The 18513-nt window shown below is 45.1% G+C and overlaps 1 protein-coding gene across 2 annotated transcripts in view; it reads right to left on the bottom strand.

The window, feature by feature from the left end:
- ZC3H12C (zinc finger CCCH-type containing 12C) overlaps window positions 1-11616 on the bottom strand; it is a 77487-nt gene extending 65871 nt beyond the window's left edge. The window contains exon 1 of one of the 2 annotated variants that reach the window (XM_085621533.1): window positions 11491-11616. Coding sequence is in view for 1 of the 2 variants with exons in the window: in XM_085621532.1 (XP_085477658.1) it covers window positions 10578-10601 (24 nt within the window). In the remaining variant the exon portion in view is untranslated. Of the gene's footprint in view, window positions 1-10577; window positions 10732-11490 lie in introns of those variants that run through there. The other variant, XM_085621532.1, reaches the window with a different exon arrangement.
- Between the last annotated feature and the right edge of the window lie 6897 nt (window positions 11617-18513).

The following is an 18513-nucleotide window of genomic DNA, read 5'->3' as shown; positions in this document are numbered from 1 at the left end:
TTCCCTAATTGATTGATTAAGCTATCAATCCATGGCCACAAACCCGCCTTAAGAAGAGTTCACTGATATACAGTCAGCCCTCAATGGCCATAAGTGGGATAAATAACAAAAAGGCTGCCCCATGAGTCTGTTCAGTTTAATTTGAGATAGACCCAGAAACCTAAAGCAGATCCTTGCAGCCCCGGCTGCCCACGGGGGGCTCCACCCCAGCACCAGTCTTCTATGTGGCCCAACAGCAGACAGTCGCCACCAGCGAAAGTGTAGGGGCACACAAGATTGACGTCTTGCCACTGGCATTGAGAGGCGGACTAAATATAACGCAGGTCACTATAGACCAAGCTTCACTGAAAGAAACAGAAGTGCAAATACAATCACCGGTATCTCATCGTGGTCTAGGTACCGGAAGTGACCTCATTTGGAAAACGTCACCCGCGTTTGTCCGACGGATAAAAAAAATCGAAGGCTTATCTTTTCAGCAGGTGCGCTCGGGTACAGTTCAAACCCGAGCCTTTATGTTCAATGTATGGCAGGTGAAAGCGTGCCAAGAATAACAAGTAGGAATAGAAAGATAATGTAACCATGCTGCGGAATTGAACAACTGGCAAAGAAAATGCTCTGCTGCCCGAGAGCCTTCCTTGGAGCCAGTTAACCAGGTGCGCGACATAGAAACATTTTTATTTTTTATTTTCAGGAAGGTGTGTAAGTATTGCTTCCTGAATGTACGCGCTGTGCTGCACCAAGGGCGCTCGCTTTTATGGAACGGCAGCTCAGTGGGTTAACGCGGAAACCTTTACAAACCGACAGGTGAAAGTTTGAATCCACGTCCAGTGCTTCATCTTTTTTTGACGGCTAAAAGGCGTGACACCGAGAAGGAAAATACCACACGCCTGCTATTTTCGATACCACGAAGCTACAGGGATGTATTAAAAGTAGCTGCGATAAACATTAAAAAGAATATGATTTTTGTAACCCGCATCACCCCCACCTTGTTGAAAATTAGAAGGACCTTTTTGTAAAATCGACAGTTTCCCTGCCGCGCAATGAGTGGCCCGCTGTTTACTGACTGCCTTCAGCTCGAATCAATATTTGAGGAGCAAGCTTGGTTGTGTCGCAGGAAACCGTGGCTCAGAGGAATGTCCGCACGACATTTCTGCTCTTCCCTGGTATTCCGAGCAGCAGAATTAATATCAGATTATCCAGACCTACTCGGTAAGGTGCGCGATCATGACAGTAATACCCCACACACAGTGCGCGCGCATCCCCATAACCACGGAAGGCCGCATCACTATGCACTTGAGAAATAACTGGCCTTGACCGAGCTTTTCCCCCAAAAGTATCTCAACGAGGAAAAACTCACTGGATACTGGGCTGCCTAGCAACCAGAATCTGGTTGCTAGGCTGCGCGCCTTTAACATGCCATGGTGAATGCTATGGGAGTGAAAGAATAATTTGGTATGAACAAAAGCCCGTGAAAGGGACTGGGACTTAAGTGTGTCTGCTTTACTCCCAGGGAACAAAGCAGCTGCCAAACCAATCTCAAGGCGCCGGCATCCATCTTGCGCGCCCCCCACCCTTGCGCGGGCCAGAGGAAGTCAATCAAATAGGGCGCCTTTCTGATCTGGACTGGAAGTTCAGCCAACCTCAAAGATGATGAAAGTTGTGCGTCCATAGTACAATGCCAATGCCTCTGGGCTGTACATTTAGAAGCTAGGAGGGGAAGCAAGAGCTCTTCCTGTATAGGAAACAGGGTGTCAGCCTACGCATGCACAGTAACGCACATATGGTCGGATATGGAAGGCTTTGCGGAGCCTGCAATCTCCTCTGACCTAAGAGGGTACATGAGAAAGAACATAGGTTGTAGACTAGATTAAAACATTCGGGCCCATTCACAAAAGATCAATGTAGAGTGGATGAGCTTACGGAGCCAATGTCTTAAGAGAAGTGCTACAACAATAGAAGTGCGGCAGAAATGGATAGCTCTCGTTATAGACACGATACTGCATCAGAGTACGCACCACCTAGTGATGTACAGATGACTGGGCTGCAAAACTCTGCACACCCTGAAAGCTGCTTCGGTTGGGAGAAAGTGGATCAAATAAAGCCCAATTTCCACCTAGACTCAAACATGAGTAATGTAGAGTGGCCCATTGTACTACGCTAATGTCTCAACCAACGTACCACAAGACAGGACAAGAGGGCTCCTTTTGCAGAGGGAATAGCAAAACAAGTCCACCTGCCCTGTCTCAGCAGCTACGAGGATCTGCAAAGTTCTGCGACTCCTGCCATCTGCCAGGGCCAGAGAAAGTAGATGAAATAGAACGCATGTCTAATCTAGAATGGAAAGTCTAGGCCAGAACATATATAACCAATGGAAAGCCAACCACCATAGAGTGGGAATGTCTCAACCGACGTGTTTCACAAGTAGAAGGTACGAAGGGAAATACATAGCTCCCTTGTGGATGGAGCAGTGAAAAGCAGAACACATGCCGTGCCCCACTATGCATGGGTGGGATGAGCCATAACGCTCTGCGCTGCCTGCAATCAGCTCCAACTGGAGAGTGTAAAAGTAATTGGACACATTTTTGATCCTGACCAATAGATTTGGCTCAGATCATATTACTATAACTGATCATAGGGCATTGCACAAAGCGTTCAAAACTCCCGTCTTCTGGTAGTCTGTCTTTCTGTGTTTCCTTCCACGTTCCTCTTGTTGAGTGTTCACTGTGTGCTTCCTAATGTTTTTTTTTTAGCTTTGTCCTTGTTTTAGGATCTATCTGTTTTGTTTAGGGCCATGATCAGTGTAACCCAAAGTTAGAAGTACTCAATGGACGTAAGAAGACATATTGCAGGATGAATGAGAAAACAGTAGCGTGTGCCCCATAATATGCAGCACTGAGGGTTTGCAGAGATTGGCAGACCCTGCCGTCCGCTCCAGTAAGGAAAAAGTCAATTAAATGTGAATGCTGTGCAGGCCAACTCAGCGAAAACCAATGAAGAGGGGCTTGAGACAATAGGCTAGTGTTTCTAACCAATGGGCCTCCAAATTAGCAGCCTGCAAGGGAAACAAAGAGTGGATGCTACAGACAATTGGAACATGGAGTAAATAGTACTGGTAACTTCTAGCGCAGGGGATTCACACACCTGCCAATCTAACGATTTATCCGGGTATTTGATGCGGGATTTGCAAGAAAGTAGTAGGAAGGTCAAATCTGCTCCCTAACAGCTCTTCTGGACATCTTAAGCAATTGGAAAAACATTGCAGAGACTATAAAGAAGCCATCGTTAGTTCCATCTGATGTGAAACCAATGAAGCATTTAAGGAAAAGTTCATGTTTTATTTCCAATAAAATTGCAGAGTACCATTCCTTTTAATTTAAGTTTTGTAAAGCACACGTTCATCCAAGGGTATGTTGGTGCTGATAACAGATGTTTATTGGTTCCCAACTCAATGGTACTCATTTGATCGACCTCAGAAGGATGAAAGGCCGAGTGGACCCCCCAGGATTTGAACCGGTGACCATGAGGTCGAACACAGGTCCCTACAGAGGACCCATTAGTCCACTAAGCCACCCGGATGAAAAAATAGGAACATATATTTACAAACAACGGGTAAACTTGCTGCGCCCTCGGGATGTCCAGCGCAGTGTGGTTTTCTTGTCTGTTAGAGCTCCTAACTGATGTTGCTCCTGGCTCTCGGATGTGTCTTGAGCATCGGAGTCCCCGACTCACTCTTTGGACATTCCAGAGAACGTTTTGGCATTAAATATGGTTTATAGTGAGCCACATCTGGGCGGGAAAGCTGGAGAGAGACATACATCTACAACGACATGTATGGAAGACTGTGCTTACGTAATCAAAATGATTTTGGCTTTACAATGTTTTAATAGTGTGTATGGTTTCAATAAACAGATGGCAAACTAGTAAAATAAAATGAAGTAAAAACGAGAGACGAGCAATATGTGATCGCTGTCTATTTACGTATTAGATCAGAGCGAAAATTTATTTTTTACCTCGCAGGAAAATGTTCCAGTTTGAGCTCTCAGGTGTAGGGGGGGGGGGGGGGCGTAGGAGCCGCAGGCAGGGAGAAGGAGTATTTCGGATACACGTTCTAGGGGCATTTTGTGTTGTTCTTATAGGCTGTTCTTTTAGCTAACTTCTGCGAATATTGCCAATAAAGATGTTTTCAATAAAAAATACAGGAAAAGTAGTTTTTGTTCTAAATTAGAATTCTGTCATAGTGAACTATTAAAGATGTTACCCTCCCATAGTATGGTATGCTACATATTAACAACATGTTTAACAATACCCTTTTGCCATGCTGGTCAGGAATGATTAAACCCAGCAATAAACAGCAACAGGTTTTAATTCCAAAATACACCCAGTTGCAGTGATTACCTGCACCAAGGAGTCTGAACGTCAGCATGCAAAGATTGAAAAGTGGGCCGCTGAAAAACCAACCTATACTCAAACACAAACACCGTACATACTACCATAAACACACTACTCACAGGCTCACCGGCAAATACCACTGTAACCAAGTTCCTTCTCAGAAAGACCGACCTTTAAGCTGCTGGCACATGTAGCAGACTCAGCAGCGAGGTCCATAAGCAAGTCCCACAGCGTAGCCATCAGAGGACAACTGAAGCCTTGGTGTTCACCCACACCCCAGCAAGAGACAACCAGGAAGACGCCTCTTACAAAGAGGCCTGCCCTTGTGGGGATTTACCACTACACGAAGAACGCACATCATAACATAAAATCTTGAAAGGGTTACACAATAAAGCATTTCAAATACAAAGACTTGTGTGAAGACTGGGCCACTTAGGAGGCCAGAGGGCATCATGTTGGTGTGCCTAGATGTTCATACAATAATTGCCATCCATGTAACACAGAGAAAGGGAGGCACATGTTTACCACTGCACTGTGAAACATAACACAAATGTGCAAAAGGGGTGCATTATTTTGGGTGGCAAACTGCAAATTCAAGGTGATGGAGAGGGCAAAACACGTGGGCTAGTCATGCAAGGTATACCAACATCACAGTTAATTCAACAGAGGGTTAGCCGCCAAACGTCAGTGGTGACAAAGGGCCTGAACAATGGAATGATGTCCCCAAATGTGCAGGCACAGGAGCTATGGGGGAGTGAATCTTTATCTCCTAAATCTAACTCAAATGTATTCCATTTGAAGGCTGCGCCCTCCATGCAGATTCTCAGCAGACATGCGAATTCTTTCGGGCCCTGCATTTGCGGCAGCATCTGTGCCCTGGCTCGGCTCCTTGGGGACTGGGTGCAGCGACCCCACACTCCTGCAAGCGCCGTGATACACAAGGATGGCCGCTGAAAAGATTCAACAGCGGATAGGGGGATCCCAAGGCCGAAGAAGTGTCAGAATAAATTATTGATCCGCAGACCACCAGACGGCCCAAGTGCCAGATGCCCAATTTTTAGCAATCTGCTTTAGAATGTCTACGGTTTTTGGCAAAGCACCTGCTGCCAATGGAGGAGGACAACACAACCCGACTACTAATAATGTTATTGAATGCTTATGGCTTGTGTCAGGATCTGTGGCAGCGCATGATTATAGTAAAATAATGTGCAGGGCATTGATACAAAGCCACTTCATTAGGTAGTGAACCAGGCCATCAAATCATTGGTTGGTAAATATCTGCTGCACACTTCCACAATCAAAAATCAAAATGTTCGCAATCCGAGCTTCACTTAAGGACAGCGTAACTATAGGATGTGAAGGCAATCTAAGGCATAGAGGGTCAGACATTCTATGTAGGGATAGAATACACAATAACATTGAACTAAGCTTGTTAGTAAGCATTTAACGTCCTAAAACCACAAAGAGGCACAATTTTAATCTACCAAACCATTTGAATTGTCACACGTAAGGACCCCCAACTAATAGTGCAATACAAGATGGGCATTTTATGTGGGACTAAAGAAATTGCCTCTGACCCTCAGACTGGACCCAAAATCACGAGTCGGTGTCAAACCTTGTGTCACAGCCATGAAGATGCCCGTGAGGGTCCTTCAACACCAGGTCAAACGCACAAGGGCGGAGGCACAGTTTACCTTTACTGGGGGCACAGGTTGCAGGATATATCCCCTTGTGACGCGGAAAGAATGCGAGAAATGAATACGGAGAGGTAGCCTAGTGGCCAACTCGCCTGTTGTGGACGAGGAACCTCGACGTCTGATCCCAGCTTCTATACTTAACTTAGTAGTGCTATTAGGGCAAACATACTTTATCTACCGGGGCCCCTTGTCAGCAGCATGTAGAAGTGCTTAGAAGTGGCCTAAATGCCAGTATTAGGCACTGTATAAAAATGCTAATATTGCATGGGAAAGCATGTGGGGATTACTTAGTGAAAGTCTTCTACCCACAGAAGAAAGAAGCAGCAAGAATCGCAGGCCCTGGAGTCCAATGTTGCTATTGGCTGGCAGAAGGAGATGTGCTGGATTTCGGTTTGGTTGTCCTAAGCCTCTTTTTCTCCTATCGTGAGTTTGGTTTAGCTGGTACAAATCAATTTGTTTACCTGTCCCTGTTCTCTCAGTGACACACAAGCCCTGTAAAGGAGTTTACAAGGTATGTGTGCTCAAAGAGAACAGATGCTCATAAAACCGAGATGAGGACTAGACACACACCAGCGAAAGACACTTTTATATGAAACTGCGGCCGCAACACTGCAACAAACCGCATCAACAGACATCTCTTCAACCATGTCAGAAGGACACTCCCCTCTTCAAAGGTTATGTCAGAGTATACATGTAATAGAGTCACAATAAGAGCTTAAAGAATTGTCCATATGTGCTCACTCTTTGTACTATAGACAAACAAGCCCTGTAAAGGAGTTTACCAGGTATATGTGCTCAAAGAGAACAGATGCTCATAAAACAGAGAGAATAACTAGGCACACACCTGCCGAAGACGCTTTTATATAATACTGCGGCCACAACACTGCAATACACCACATCCACACACATCTCTTCAACCGTGTCAGAAGGACCCTCCCCTCTTCAAAGGCCATGTCACAGAGGGTATACATGTAGCATGGAGTCATATGTCAATATGTGTTCACTCCTTGTGCTATAGACATCGCGCTGCGCTAAACACATAACTCCCATAGATTAAATGCACATTGCAGTACACTGCATGAGAAGAGGAATGTGTGAACAATATTCCTCAGCTGCAGGACATACAACCACCACGAGAAAAAGCAAAGCAGCTCTGCATACTTCAACAGTGTACCAAAATGATTTCCTTCACACATGTATACCCAACAGCATAATTATGTTCCCATTAAAAATATTTTCAGTTTGAAGTGCATGCCTGCAGCACTTACATGATCCTTCAGCTTCACAGGGAGTCAGAGGGGTGACATGCACTGAAGCCGGGAAGGCTCTTGGCGGGACGTCCTGTGGCTCCCAGAGCTGCTAGGCCCCTGTCTGGCACGTTACCTCGTCTCCACTTTCACCCATGACTTCAAGTGCTCTTCATATGACCTCAGTAAGCACTTGTGACTTCAATACTTCTTCCTCACCAAGATATGCAGCTGCAGATGGTCTGTGCCTACACCAAGGTCTTGCGTCTTAAGAAATGTTGGCATCGGTGTACCAGACGCACCTTATTGAGTCAATGAGATGACAACACATCCCCAACCCCCAGCTGGCATCATCACACAAAGAACATTCTGCAATGCTTATTGCGGGTGATTGTTAAGGATGCAGGACAGGGAAAACAACTGTATTTTTTCTCTACAGTCAATGGTGACCCATTTGATATCGGAGTGCTCAAACGTCCAATTGTGACTGCAACCTGACAGGCTGCCACTGCAAGCAGTCTAAGCTAATTACCGAACCGAGAGCAAGTTCTTCTTTTACTAAGTGTGCTACAGAACAAAACCTGAAATCTTTACACCTTTCAAATCTATGCTGCAGAAACTGCCTGCACGATATACCGAAATGGGAAATCACAGCGAAGGAGATGTGGTTAATTAGCAATTTTTTTTATCACCATTAGCAATTTTGTTATCACCATTCTCCCACCAGCATCTGGAAGTGTTGAATGCAGATCAAAACAAACCTTACTTTTATACTGAATTAATGATCAAAGCAGTAGAGTAAAAGTGCTTGGAAAACACCTCTGGGCGAAAGGCCAAGTTAGCGATGCCTCACCCAGGACCTCTGCCTTTTAATTCTAGCCTCTCCACTGAAAAACACTGAATCTGGGGGAGGTATTTTGTTTTCCAGTGCACCAGGCTGCTATTTAAATTCAGAGGCATGCGCAACATTTTACTAAAAATGACCCATCTGTACTCAAGTAAGTGCACCGCTTCAAAGTTTTCTAAAAAACCAACAACAACAAAAAGTGCCGGGGGGGGGGGATGGGGGGGGTGCTTGATATCCTTTCACTCGTTCATTTCCTTATGTTTTTTGTAACTAATGAGACCCTACATATTGCTTTCGCACTGGGTACATGGTTAGGTGACAGTGGCACTATGCACACAATGCTCCTACATTTACTGTTTCGGCCAATATCGCTTTGTGTGTCCACGTGCTGCACACCCGCTCCCTGAGATAGATCTCTTTGTGAGGTAACCCGTGCACCTGCTTCAGAAGCGCGCGCTAACATTTTGTCATGTCCCAAATGGCGAGAGACAATGCACGTAAACTAATGAATATGTAATAAATACACGGCGGTGTAGTTTGTGTATTTAATTACCATTGTGCGGTGCACAGTGCTGCTGTCTGTGCAGCTCAGCCCAACAAAAGAAGGGTGTCCCATCTAACAGATTGGTTAATGCTCAGCAGCAACAGATGTCTGCTGGGGCTGCTGAGCCCGGCAACTGGTGGCCTGCCCGGCTCCTGCGAACTTTCAATAGACTCATGCATATGCTCACACAATGGGGCATGTGGCAGGACCGCCGGCCTCTTTTTAACCCTTTCAGCCTCCTTTCCCCCCAAGTGATGTTCGAGGTGGTCTTTGTTTCCTCTTCCCCTTGGAGACTTCCAGAAACACACTAGGCCTCTGGCCTCTCTGTGAATAGCATCTTCTGAGGCGCACTTCAGTTAACCCACAGCACAGCCAAGTGGCGGCAGGTGACTTCAGTATCTCTGAGGTGCAAATCTTAAAACCCAATATAGTTTATGTAGCCTAACAAAACGGACTAGGAGTTAAATGATGAAAATCAAACCAAACATAGCACACATCACCTCTGGACGGCAAACCCTGACTATGTGCAATCACAAATCAATATTCGCATCAGCAATTGTATATTATAACCACATTCCATCAGCAAAATGAAAGAAAAGTACATCTTAAGCATCTTTACACCCTGGTCCTCTCTACTTTCATACTGGCCACCGCTCATCCTCAAGCCATAATTACTGCTACAGACACAGATAAAGATATGTTCCCATTTAGACTCACTAATATAGCTTCCTTCTAGAATTCTTCTAAGATCCTCTGGCAACTGCAATAAAACACCCCGCACTTTTCTTATTCAGCAAAGGAGACTTTTCTAAAGGACCCAACCCAGTACTGAAGAAGGACACAAGACAGTTCTAAAGAAGAACACAACACAGTTCTGAAGAAGGACACAAGACAGTTCTAAAGAAGAACACAACCCAGTTCTAAAGAAGGACACCACACAGTTCTAAAGAAGGACACAACACAGTCCTGAAGAATGACACAACACAGTTCTAAAGAAGAACACAAAACAGTTCTAAAGAAGAACACAAAACAGTTCTAAAGGACACAACACAGTTCTAAAGTAAACACACCCCAGTTCTAAAGAAGGACACAACACAGTTTTAAAGAAGGACACAACACAGTTCTAAAGAGGACACAACACAGTTCTAAAGAGGACACAACACAGTTCCACTCAAGCATCCAATGGTACAGAAAGTGAATGGCCCTCTCATACAGTAATACTGTAACTTCTTTGTAAACCACCTGCTACACCACCAGATTAGGGCCGTTCAACACGGTTAATGCCCCACTCGATTCAGGAAAGCATGTTTTAAACACAGCAACCAACACTCCAAGCCCCCGTGACCTTTGTGGGTCCCAGAATAAAAACATAATGTTTCTGTGATTACAATAAAATGGCCGCAGCATAGCGCATTATAGCGCCTTAACATATACAGTATCTTTTAGTCCAAAACAAAGTTTGTTTCAATTGACAGCATAGGCAGACAAACGCATATTTCTTTGGAGAAACTTGCTCACAGAAAGTGCACTCCCCTGGAACACAAGGTAGGAAGCTGCTTCCAATTCCTCCCAGTTGTCTAAAACATGATCTCCAAACGTAATGCATAGGTTTTGAGCCTAGAAAGACTCCGTGCTGCACTGTGCAGTCACTCACACATGCCAACATTTGGGAACAGCCACGAGGAAGGTTTGGAACAAAAAACATGAGCGACAATAAATCCATCTGCCCATTGAACTACGCTAAGGCTTCGTGTAAGGGGGGGGGGGGAAACAAAACAAATCATTGGGAAATGCGAACATTGTGCCGAAAAAGAGCCCTCCGCACAGACAAACAGTACGAAGGCGGTACTCACATTCAGAGGACAACACACAGACATGGGTTTCCTGCAGCAGTTGCAGCAGCGGCTCCTTAAGGCAGTGTGAGCTGCAGGCTCCCAGGCAGTCCAGCCGCACAATGACTAGCTGAACAGATGGGATGTGGGGGCCTGTGCCGAGCTCTTCCCGAGCAGGGCGGCAGCCAATCAGCGCCCGGCAGGCGCGCAATTAGTGGGCCAGGCAGATGCAGGGCTGCCTCCCCGGCCGTGCGTCAGGCTGGAGTTGATGTCATTCTCGGGGCCTGCCCCGGGCGGCCTGTGTATTAACGAGGGGCGTGCGGCCACAAAGGCCCACACAAAGGGGGCGCGCGGGCAGCTGCTCGGCGAGGGCCCCCGCCATTAGGGAGCAGGCTGCCAGCAAGGAACACCTGGCCCCGAGCAGACTGCGGCCCGGGCTCATTGTTCCCATTCACAAAACAAAGACCGAAATTATTCCTCGGCCATAAAAAAAAGTTTTCTGGTTCCCTCTCCTAGCCCCAGTCCAAAAATATAAACATTTCTGAAAACGATAGCTTGTCAAATTTAGAGTCCCCTCAATCCCTCATTTTTAAAAAGTAAATAATTCTGAAAGATATACTTCACTCAGTATTATTTTTTAAAAAGTTTTCTGAATTTCTCATTTAAAAAAAAACTTTTCTGAAAATGATGTCTTTTAAAAAAAGATTCAGATATAAAAAGCTTTTTAAGAGGAGCCACTTCGGGGCAAATTATAAACTCAGTTCCACATCAAGCAATGTGGCTAGTCAAAGAAGTGCCTAGAGGCTATACGCTATGCAGTGTTGCGCTATACACCCCGTACACAAATTAAAATCCAACAATTATAAATAATAAATACAGATATTATAAATAAAGCTAGAAAAGCAGGTGCTTTACAAACAGCATAAACACACACCGTGTTTTTAATTTCCCACAGGAGAAAATAGTACACTTGTAAACTAATAAAGTTAGCTGGACAAGCACAGGAGTGTGTTCCAACCACATATTTCGAGGTTTCTTATGTTGGTTCTGAGTAATTTTAGTTTTACAAAGAACATCCCTTTTGAGCGCCGGCTGCTGAGTTCCCTTCGTTTATCTTATCCGGAGGCCGCGCCACATTCCCAGCTGCCCCTCGGCCAGCAGTGCGGTGTTTATCTGCCTCCACTCTCTATTGTCTCAGCCCCAAGGCTGAATCCATTCATCCCGCTCAGGCCAAGGTGAGAACAGACCCTCCTGCACCGACTGACCACCAGCGCCATGAACACGCACTGCACACATTCGGGTAGTTTTAAGGAATTCAAATTTTGACCACAATTTTCAGGGTCATGTTACCGGCCGTGTAACAAATCAACGTATCCCTTTTAGAGTATGGAGCATGCACGCTTCAGTGATATAGTGCGAACATGGCAGGTTTCCCAGGTCAATGCTCGAGATAAAACAGGACTACAAGTACCAGAATGCAACGAAAAGCCCGCACTGGCTGAGCTATTCATCGCATGGATCTAAACCTATGCATTCGTTGTAGAACAACACATTGATGGTCTGCCCTGCAAAACATCACGAAGGGTTCGTGAGAGTCTTAGGTTTGGTAATTTCCCAACCATAATTAGTTTTAATAACATCAGGATTCAGCCCTACCTCAAGAAGGGTTTTGGTTGCTGCAGAGTCTGGGGCCCCCATATTTAATTGAAGAGGAGTTCTGGCCTGCTTGTAGAGTTTGTGGTTGTGAAAAAGGGCTGCTTACCTAGGAAACCTGGATAGGTTGACCACATTTTCAAAACTGAAATAACTGAATATTCCAAAAACACCGAAGCAGGGCTACAATTTTACAATGAATGCAGGACACAGAATGAGGTATTTAACAGCACTCCACCTCAATGAAAATACTCGACACTATATTTACAAGGAGAATTCAGTGCAACTTTCACACAGAGCATCATGTGTTTAAAAATTTCTTCTGCTAATGCTGATAACTAATTCTGCGCTGGAACGCAGGAAAACTTGCCTTTCTTCTGCGTTTGGACAACCTTCTTTCTAAACTGGGGTATGTGCTGCTAATGTACAGAAATTTGCTGGAACAGATGGTGAAAAACTTAGGCTGCCATAACAAATACTGGATATCTAGTCACTGAGAAATAGAGAATCTAGGTGAAAGGTTACCAGATGACTCCCTGTTACCAAGGGCAGAGTGAGCCAGTCCTGGGATTTTTCTTTTGCAGGTCATTGTTTTCGGATGTGCTAACTTGGAATCAACTTGGGGGCCCCAGGAGAATTTGTGGGGTGTTAAACTAAGCCCCAATAGTGAGACACTGCATCCTTGGTGACACAGGGCTACAGGGAGTTGTGCCATGTTATTACTTTTTAACTCTATAGTGCATTTCTGCCACTACTAATATCTCATAGAGGTGTGGGCTCTCTGGTGGGTGCATTCCGTTTGGAAAGTGTATTTCTTCTGCTCAGCAAAGTCTGCTTGGCGGGAAGAAGAGGCCTGCTTTTCTCCCTCTGTATCTCTATCTATTGATATATGTTTTTCCAAGCATTCATTTATTTCTGTGTCCCCCATAATCGTTTCGTTTGTCTCTTCGTGTCCCTGTCTCTCTGTATCCATTTCTTCTCATGTCACATTATTGTATTGTAATCGCATTTATATAGCACTTACTACTCCTGACTAGGCGTCAATTTTTTTTTTTCTGCAAGCAGCACTCTACTCCGGAACTCATAAAGGATTAGTGGTGAAATTAGTATAGTGAAATAGGAAATTAATTTGAGTGGTGGATATGTTATTCTGTCATTTGGATTGAGAAGGATAGTGGAGGGATAGAAGAGGGTAAAGGTTTGCATTTATATAGCGTTTGCCATCCCCAAGGAGGCATCGAAGCGCTTCCAGTCAAGCAGCACACTACTCCGGAACCAAAAACCAAAAAGGATGAATGGTGAATTTGTCTGGGGAATTATGAAATTAATTTTAGCGGTGGACATGTTAGTCTGTTATTTGGATTGAAATGGATAGTAGAGGGAAGGTTTTGCATTTATATAGTGCTTGCTACCCCTGATGAGGTGTTGAAGCGCTTTCTGGCAGGTAGCATGCTACTCCGGAACCCAAAACAGGATTAGTGGGGAATTAGGATAGTGAAATATGATATTAATTTGAGTGGTTGACATGTTAGTCTGGTATTTGGATTGAAAAGGATAGTGGAGGGATGGAAGAGGGAAAGGGTTTGCATTTATATAGTGCTTACCACCCCAATGAGGCATCAAAGCGCTTCTAGGCAAGCAGCATGCTACTCCTGAACCAAAAACAAAAAGGATGAGTGGTGAATAAGTGTGGGGGAATATGAAATTAATTTGAGCGGTGGACTTGTTAGTTTGTTATTTGGATTGAAAAAAGATAGTGGAGGGAGGAAAGAGGGAAGGGTTTGCATTTATATAGCGCTTGCTACACTTGATGAGGTGTTGAAGAGCTTTTTTTTGGCGGGTAGCATGCTACTCGAGAACCGAAACAGGATTAGTGGTGAATTGATATTATCTATAGCTACGTCTTCTAATGTCTCTGTCTGTTCATGTTTCTCAACAATAACATCAACCCATACTTTCCTATAAGCTCGAAGTCCACCTTGGAAACCACCATGTTACAGCAGTACCCTCGGAAGGGAGTATGGAAGAAAGAGAGATGCACTTTACCGGTGTTGGAGGACCGAAGGGGCTTGTTAAACCAGGAGTCTTAGAGCAGCGTCCTTCAAGGATGCAGACCACACCTCTATAGAAAGAGACAAACAGTAAGAATAACAATCAAATCTAAAGAGCTCACAGTGTAAGGGTCTCAGCACATCACACAGTGCATTACTCACTCTTCCCTTCAGAGTATAACACCAAGATGAGCCCATGAAAGACCAAGAACCATGCTTGATCACAAAGGAGGAGGGTATGCAACAAAGCACCGTGTCGGGTGGAACAAGGCACGAGTGGGTAATGACCAAGGAAGGAGCCCAAAGGGAACCAAAAGGGTAGAAAACAACAAAGTTAGGGAAGTCCAATAGCTACGTACAAACTGTGGCAACATGTGAAAAGGCAATGCAGTCAAGAAAAGTCGACAATCACAGGCCGAAATAAATTGCTCTTTTGTACACACTGCATACGACAACTCAGAAGTGACCTATGAAAGAAAAAGTATAACTCTGTGTAAAATGGCGCACATGCCCTTAGTCTGTGGCCTCTCAAACAGCAAGCCCAACTATGCCACATCCGACATGAATTACTCTTTTAAGTAAATGTGGCTTTCCCCTTGCTCTGCCTGATGCTACTGATAGATGAGTGCATGTTACCCCTTTTCTGAGTTCTATGTCCCAATGGGAACTGTGTTTGATATATACAGGAATGCATAATGTAGAGGAATACTTTAAGAGTAGATGGTCTCTTGGTGTTGACACTTACAAAACCTCTCCTCAAAGAACTTCTCCTCCCGTTGGACTTGGGTGATCATGGGTGAGGAAATCTTCAGTGAAAGGAAGCCACTTATCTGGAGGCATGGATATAAGAAGCTGGCTTCTCTGATCTATTAGAAGCATCATCTAATTTCCAAGAGACCAAATACTTAAATTGACCTCTGAAAAGTGTAGAGTCCAGAACATATTGAGTTACCTGACCAACGTAGTAAAAATATCTGGCAGCACCACAGGGCATAGGCCGGAGGTCAAGGCCACCTAGGGGCGGGTTCTCCCCTAACCCGGGGGCGCCTGGAAGAGTCGGAGACCCCTAATCGTTTGCCTGTCTCCATATATTCCCTGGCTCGGTAGGGTCCACTACATCATCGAAGAGCTTCAGGGCTCGGAGCCGTGGAGGCTGCAGTCTTGTATGCTCTAGTCTCCCCAAATGGTCGATCAAGGGCTGCCAACGCTGGCGATACTTGGTATCGCGGAGTTGAAGACGTGCCGCGAGGAACTCCATCGCCACCACATGCCTGATGGGACCCGCACTCCCCCCACCCCCATGCTGAACCTCCTCCCCTAGACTCCACACCCCCTCCTTCTTACCCCTTTGTTCTGTCTCCCTTCCCCATTAGTTGGTTGGTCGCCTCTTTTCTATCTATTTGATGCAGGTGCGGTGGTGGATAGCTTTAGCACGAACACAGCACGGGGAAGACGGAATGGTTCCTAATCTGTTGTTACTGTGCCATGACTTGCATGCTGGTTGCTGCCCTACGCAATGCCCGATACGACCCTGTTGGATACTAGTGGGCCTATGCCACACAGAGCTTGGCGGTTGCCAGCCCTCTCATGCTATACTCACTGCAGGCTATAAATGGGGAATCATGGAGGACATGATGGAGGGTATCCCTACACGCTGTCCGTTCGACGGGCGCGATACGTAAAGATGCACTGCTTGCCGTGATCAAACTGTATAATATACGAGACAAGCTGCATGTGAATACAGATGCGCTCACAGGGAAATACATGGCAATGGTGCGTACTGTTATACACTCTCTTGTCCGATGGAGGGCTCGCGCAGGGTATAGGGCCTCTACGGGGAATCCTGGCTAGGAACCGCCTGCTCATAGAACTACCTCCGGGGCATCATTGGGCCCCCCAGGCTTCCCTGACTCTGAACTTGCTTTCTGCTGTGTGTAAACTGTTCGCTGCCGGCCTATAAGGTTGTAGGCGCATAAGCTGTGTATTGCCTCTTGCACGACCTGTTTAAAATTAATAAACGTTTGATAACAAAAATATCTGGCAGCCAATGATCATCAAGTAGTAAAAATTCTCTTCAGCTCCAGACACCCTAATGGAGAACTTCCCAAACCAAGAAGCGGTCCTTCACGAGTGCTGCAACTAGAATTTAGATCTCTTCGCCCAGACAACTAAGAACCCAATCTATTCTGATGCACTTCAGAAAAGGTCTCAAATCTAATCTTTCCAAGCTGAAATGCTTGCAGGAATCCTGACCCTCTTTTTGCCAGTTTGTTCCTTTGAAATGATTTGTGACATGTTCTGCCCTGTCCATCCTCTGTAACTTATAGACAACTTTAGTTCCAAAATAAGTTAAGGTTATCCCTTCCCTTACTATTAACCATCCATGATGTTTGTTTCTCCTTCAACTGTTTCAGTTTCAATACTGTAATTTATTTCTGCTTAGAGGGTTGTACACAGTTATTATGATACAAAGCATCATAATGCTCCTGAGTAGAGCTGTGCTATATATTGCTACAAATAAAAATGAAATATTTGATCTTGGTCCTATAGTAGTCTTTAAGAAACTTTGCAAGTCTGCAGCATCTTGCCAGTGAATGATGAGAGTAGGAGATAAATCGTAATCATGACATCATCTCATTGATGAGAAAGGACACCGGCTCTGCCATGCCGATTTCATGCACGTTAAGAGATGCTATATTCTAAACTGGAGAATAAAACAACCATCTGATGTGTCTTGGGTTGGCGCACTTTATGGACCATAAAAAGTTTTGAATTTTATGATCAGGCCAGACTGTTCTGGAAGGTAAACAACGTTTACCACAAAACTTTTTCCCCGCATGGAATCACAACGCGGTCGTTACAACGACCGCATTGTGATTCCGCATACCATTACTCCGCAAGTTGGAACAACAACTTACGGAGGAGGGGGGAGTGGGGGGGGGAAGGTGTTGGATTTAAAATCCAACACCTTCCCTAGTGTCCGCACAGACTGGAGTAGGAATAGTAAATTATACTATTCCAACATCCAGCGCCCCCCTCCACAAGTTGTTGTTCCGACTTGCGGAGTAATGGTATGCGGAATCACAACGTGGTCGTTGTAACGACCGCGTTGTGATTCCCTGTGGGGAAAATGACTGCGGGATGATGACATACATTCGTTTTGGAATGTTCCACCCCTTGTAAATAATATCACCAGTGGCTGTATTCTTCCTTGACGGCAAAGAGTTCTCTTGCATAGATACTGTAGTTCTTTTCAGTGGAATTGAAAGTTCTTGAATAAACAGCTTCTGAATCTAATTCATCTGATCCAGGATGATGTTGTGACAGAATGTCCTCAATGGTATAACGCGGATGCATCTGGTGAACAATAAAAGATAGACTGAGGTCAGGAATGCATCTTTGTACACTTTAATGGAGGTTTCATGTTCTGAACACCAAACTGATTCCTTTTGAGGAAATCCGAAAGCATAAAAAGATGATACAGGACACTTCAAATTAAATTTCCAGCTTTTGCATATAGTGAATGTTTTCAGAAACAAGAGAGAATCTTTTTCATATGTTTGAGATGTTGTTCAATGGTTTCAGAAAAAAACAAGAATTACTATCCAGGATGTCATGAAAAATGTCATTCATCCAATAATGAAACACTGCTACCTCTACTGTACAGCTGCCAGCAACATCTGTGGGGCAGAAAAAAGTCCTAAACGGGCTTATAACTTGTAAATTAGGGGTGCATACGAGACTACCCTACCTGTAAAACCCCAGGTCTGGACAGCTTGCATCTCGAATTTGTCTGAATTGTACCCTGCAGTTCTCACGGCAGGTCATTTGCCCCCCGTCCATGAGAGAGGCCCTTCTGGTGTCCCTCCCAAAGCCGGGGCGGGACCCTTTAGAGGTTTCCTCCTATAGGCTGCTGACTTTGATGGGTAGTGATTATAAGCTTCTTAGGTTCTAGCAGAGGGGCTCCTAGACCAAATGCTGATGCTGGTTCACCATGATCAGAATGGGTTCATACTGAGCAGGTCCACGGCCTTCAATATCCGTCCATTGCATAGAATAATGAAAGAAGCCCCAACATACTGGCCCCACCCGGCTTGCCCGGTTCCAGACCTCGAGAAAATGGGCATCACAGGCAGGCTTTTACGGTTGGTCAAATTCCTCTACACTGAGCAATCAGCGAGGGCAAAAGTAAAACTAGGCCGCAGGATCTCTAGTCCGTTTACAATTGGCAGGGGCACGCGTCAGGGTTGCTC

This window comes from Triturus cristatus, chromosome 8 (genome assembly GCF_964204655.1).
Source record: "Triturus cristatus chromosome 8, aTriCri1.1, whole genome shotgun sequence".
In the NCBI taxonomy this organism is placed as follows: domain Eukaryota; kingdom Metazoa; phylum Chordata; class Amphibia; order Caudata; family Salamandridae; genus Triturus; species Triturus cristatus.
The sequence above is the reverse complement of the archived record's forward strand: the minus strand, read 5'-3'. Positions and strand labels throughout refer to the sequence as shown.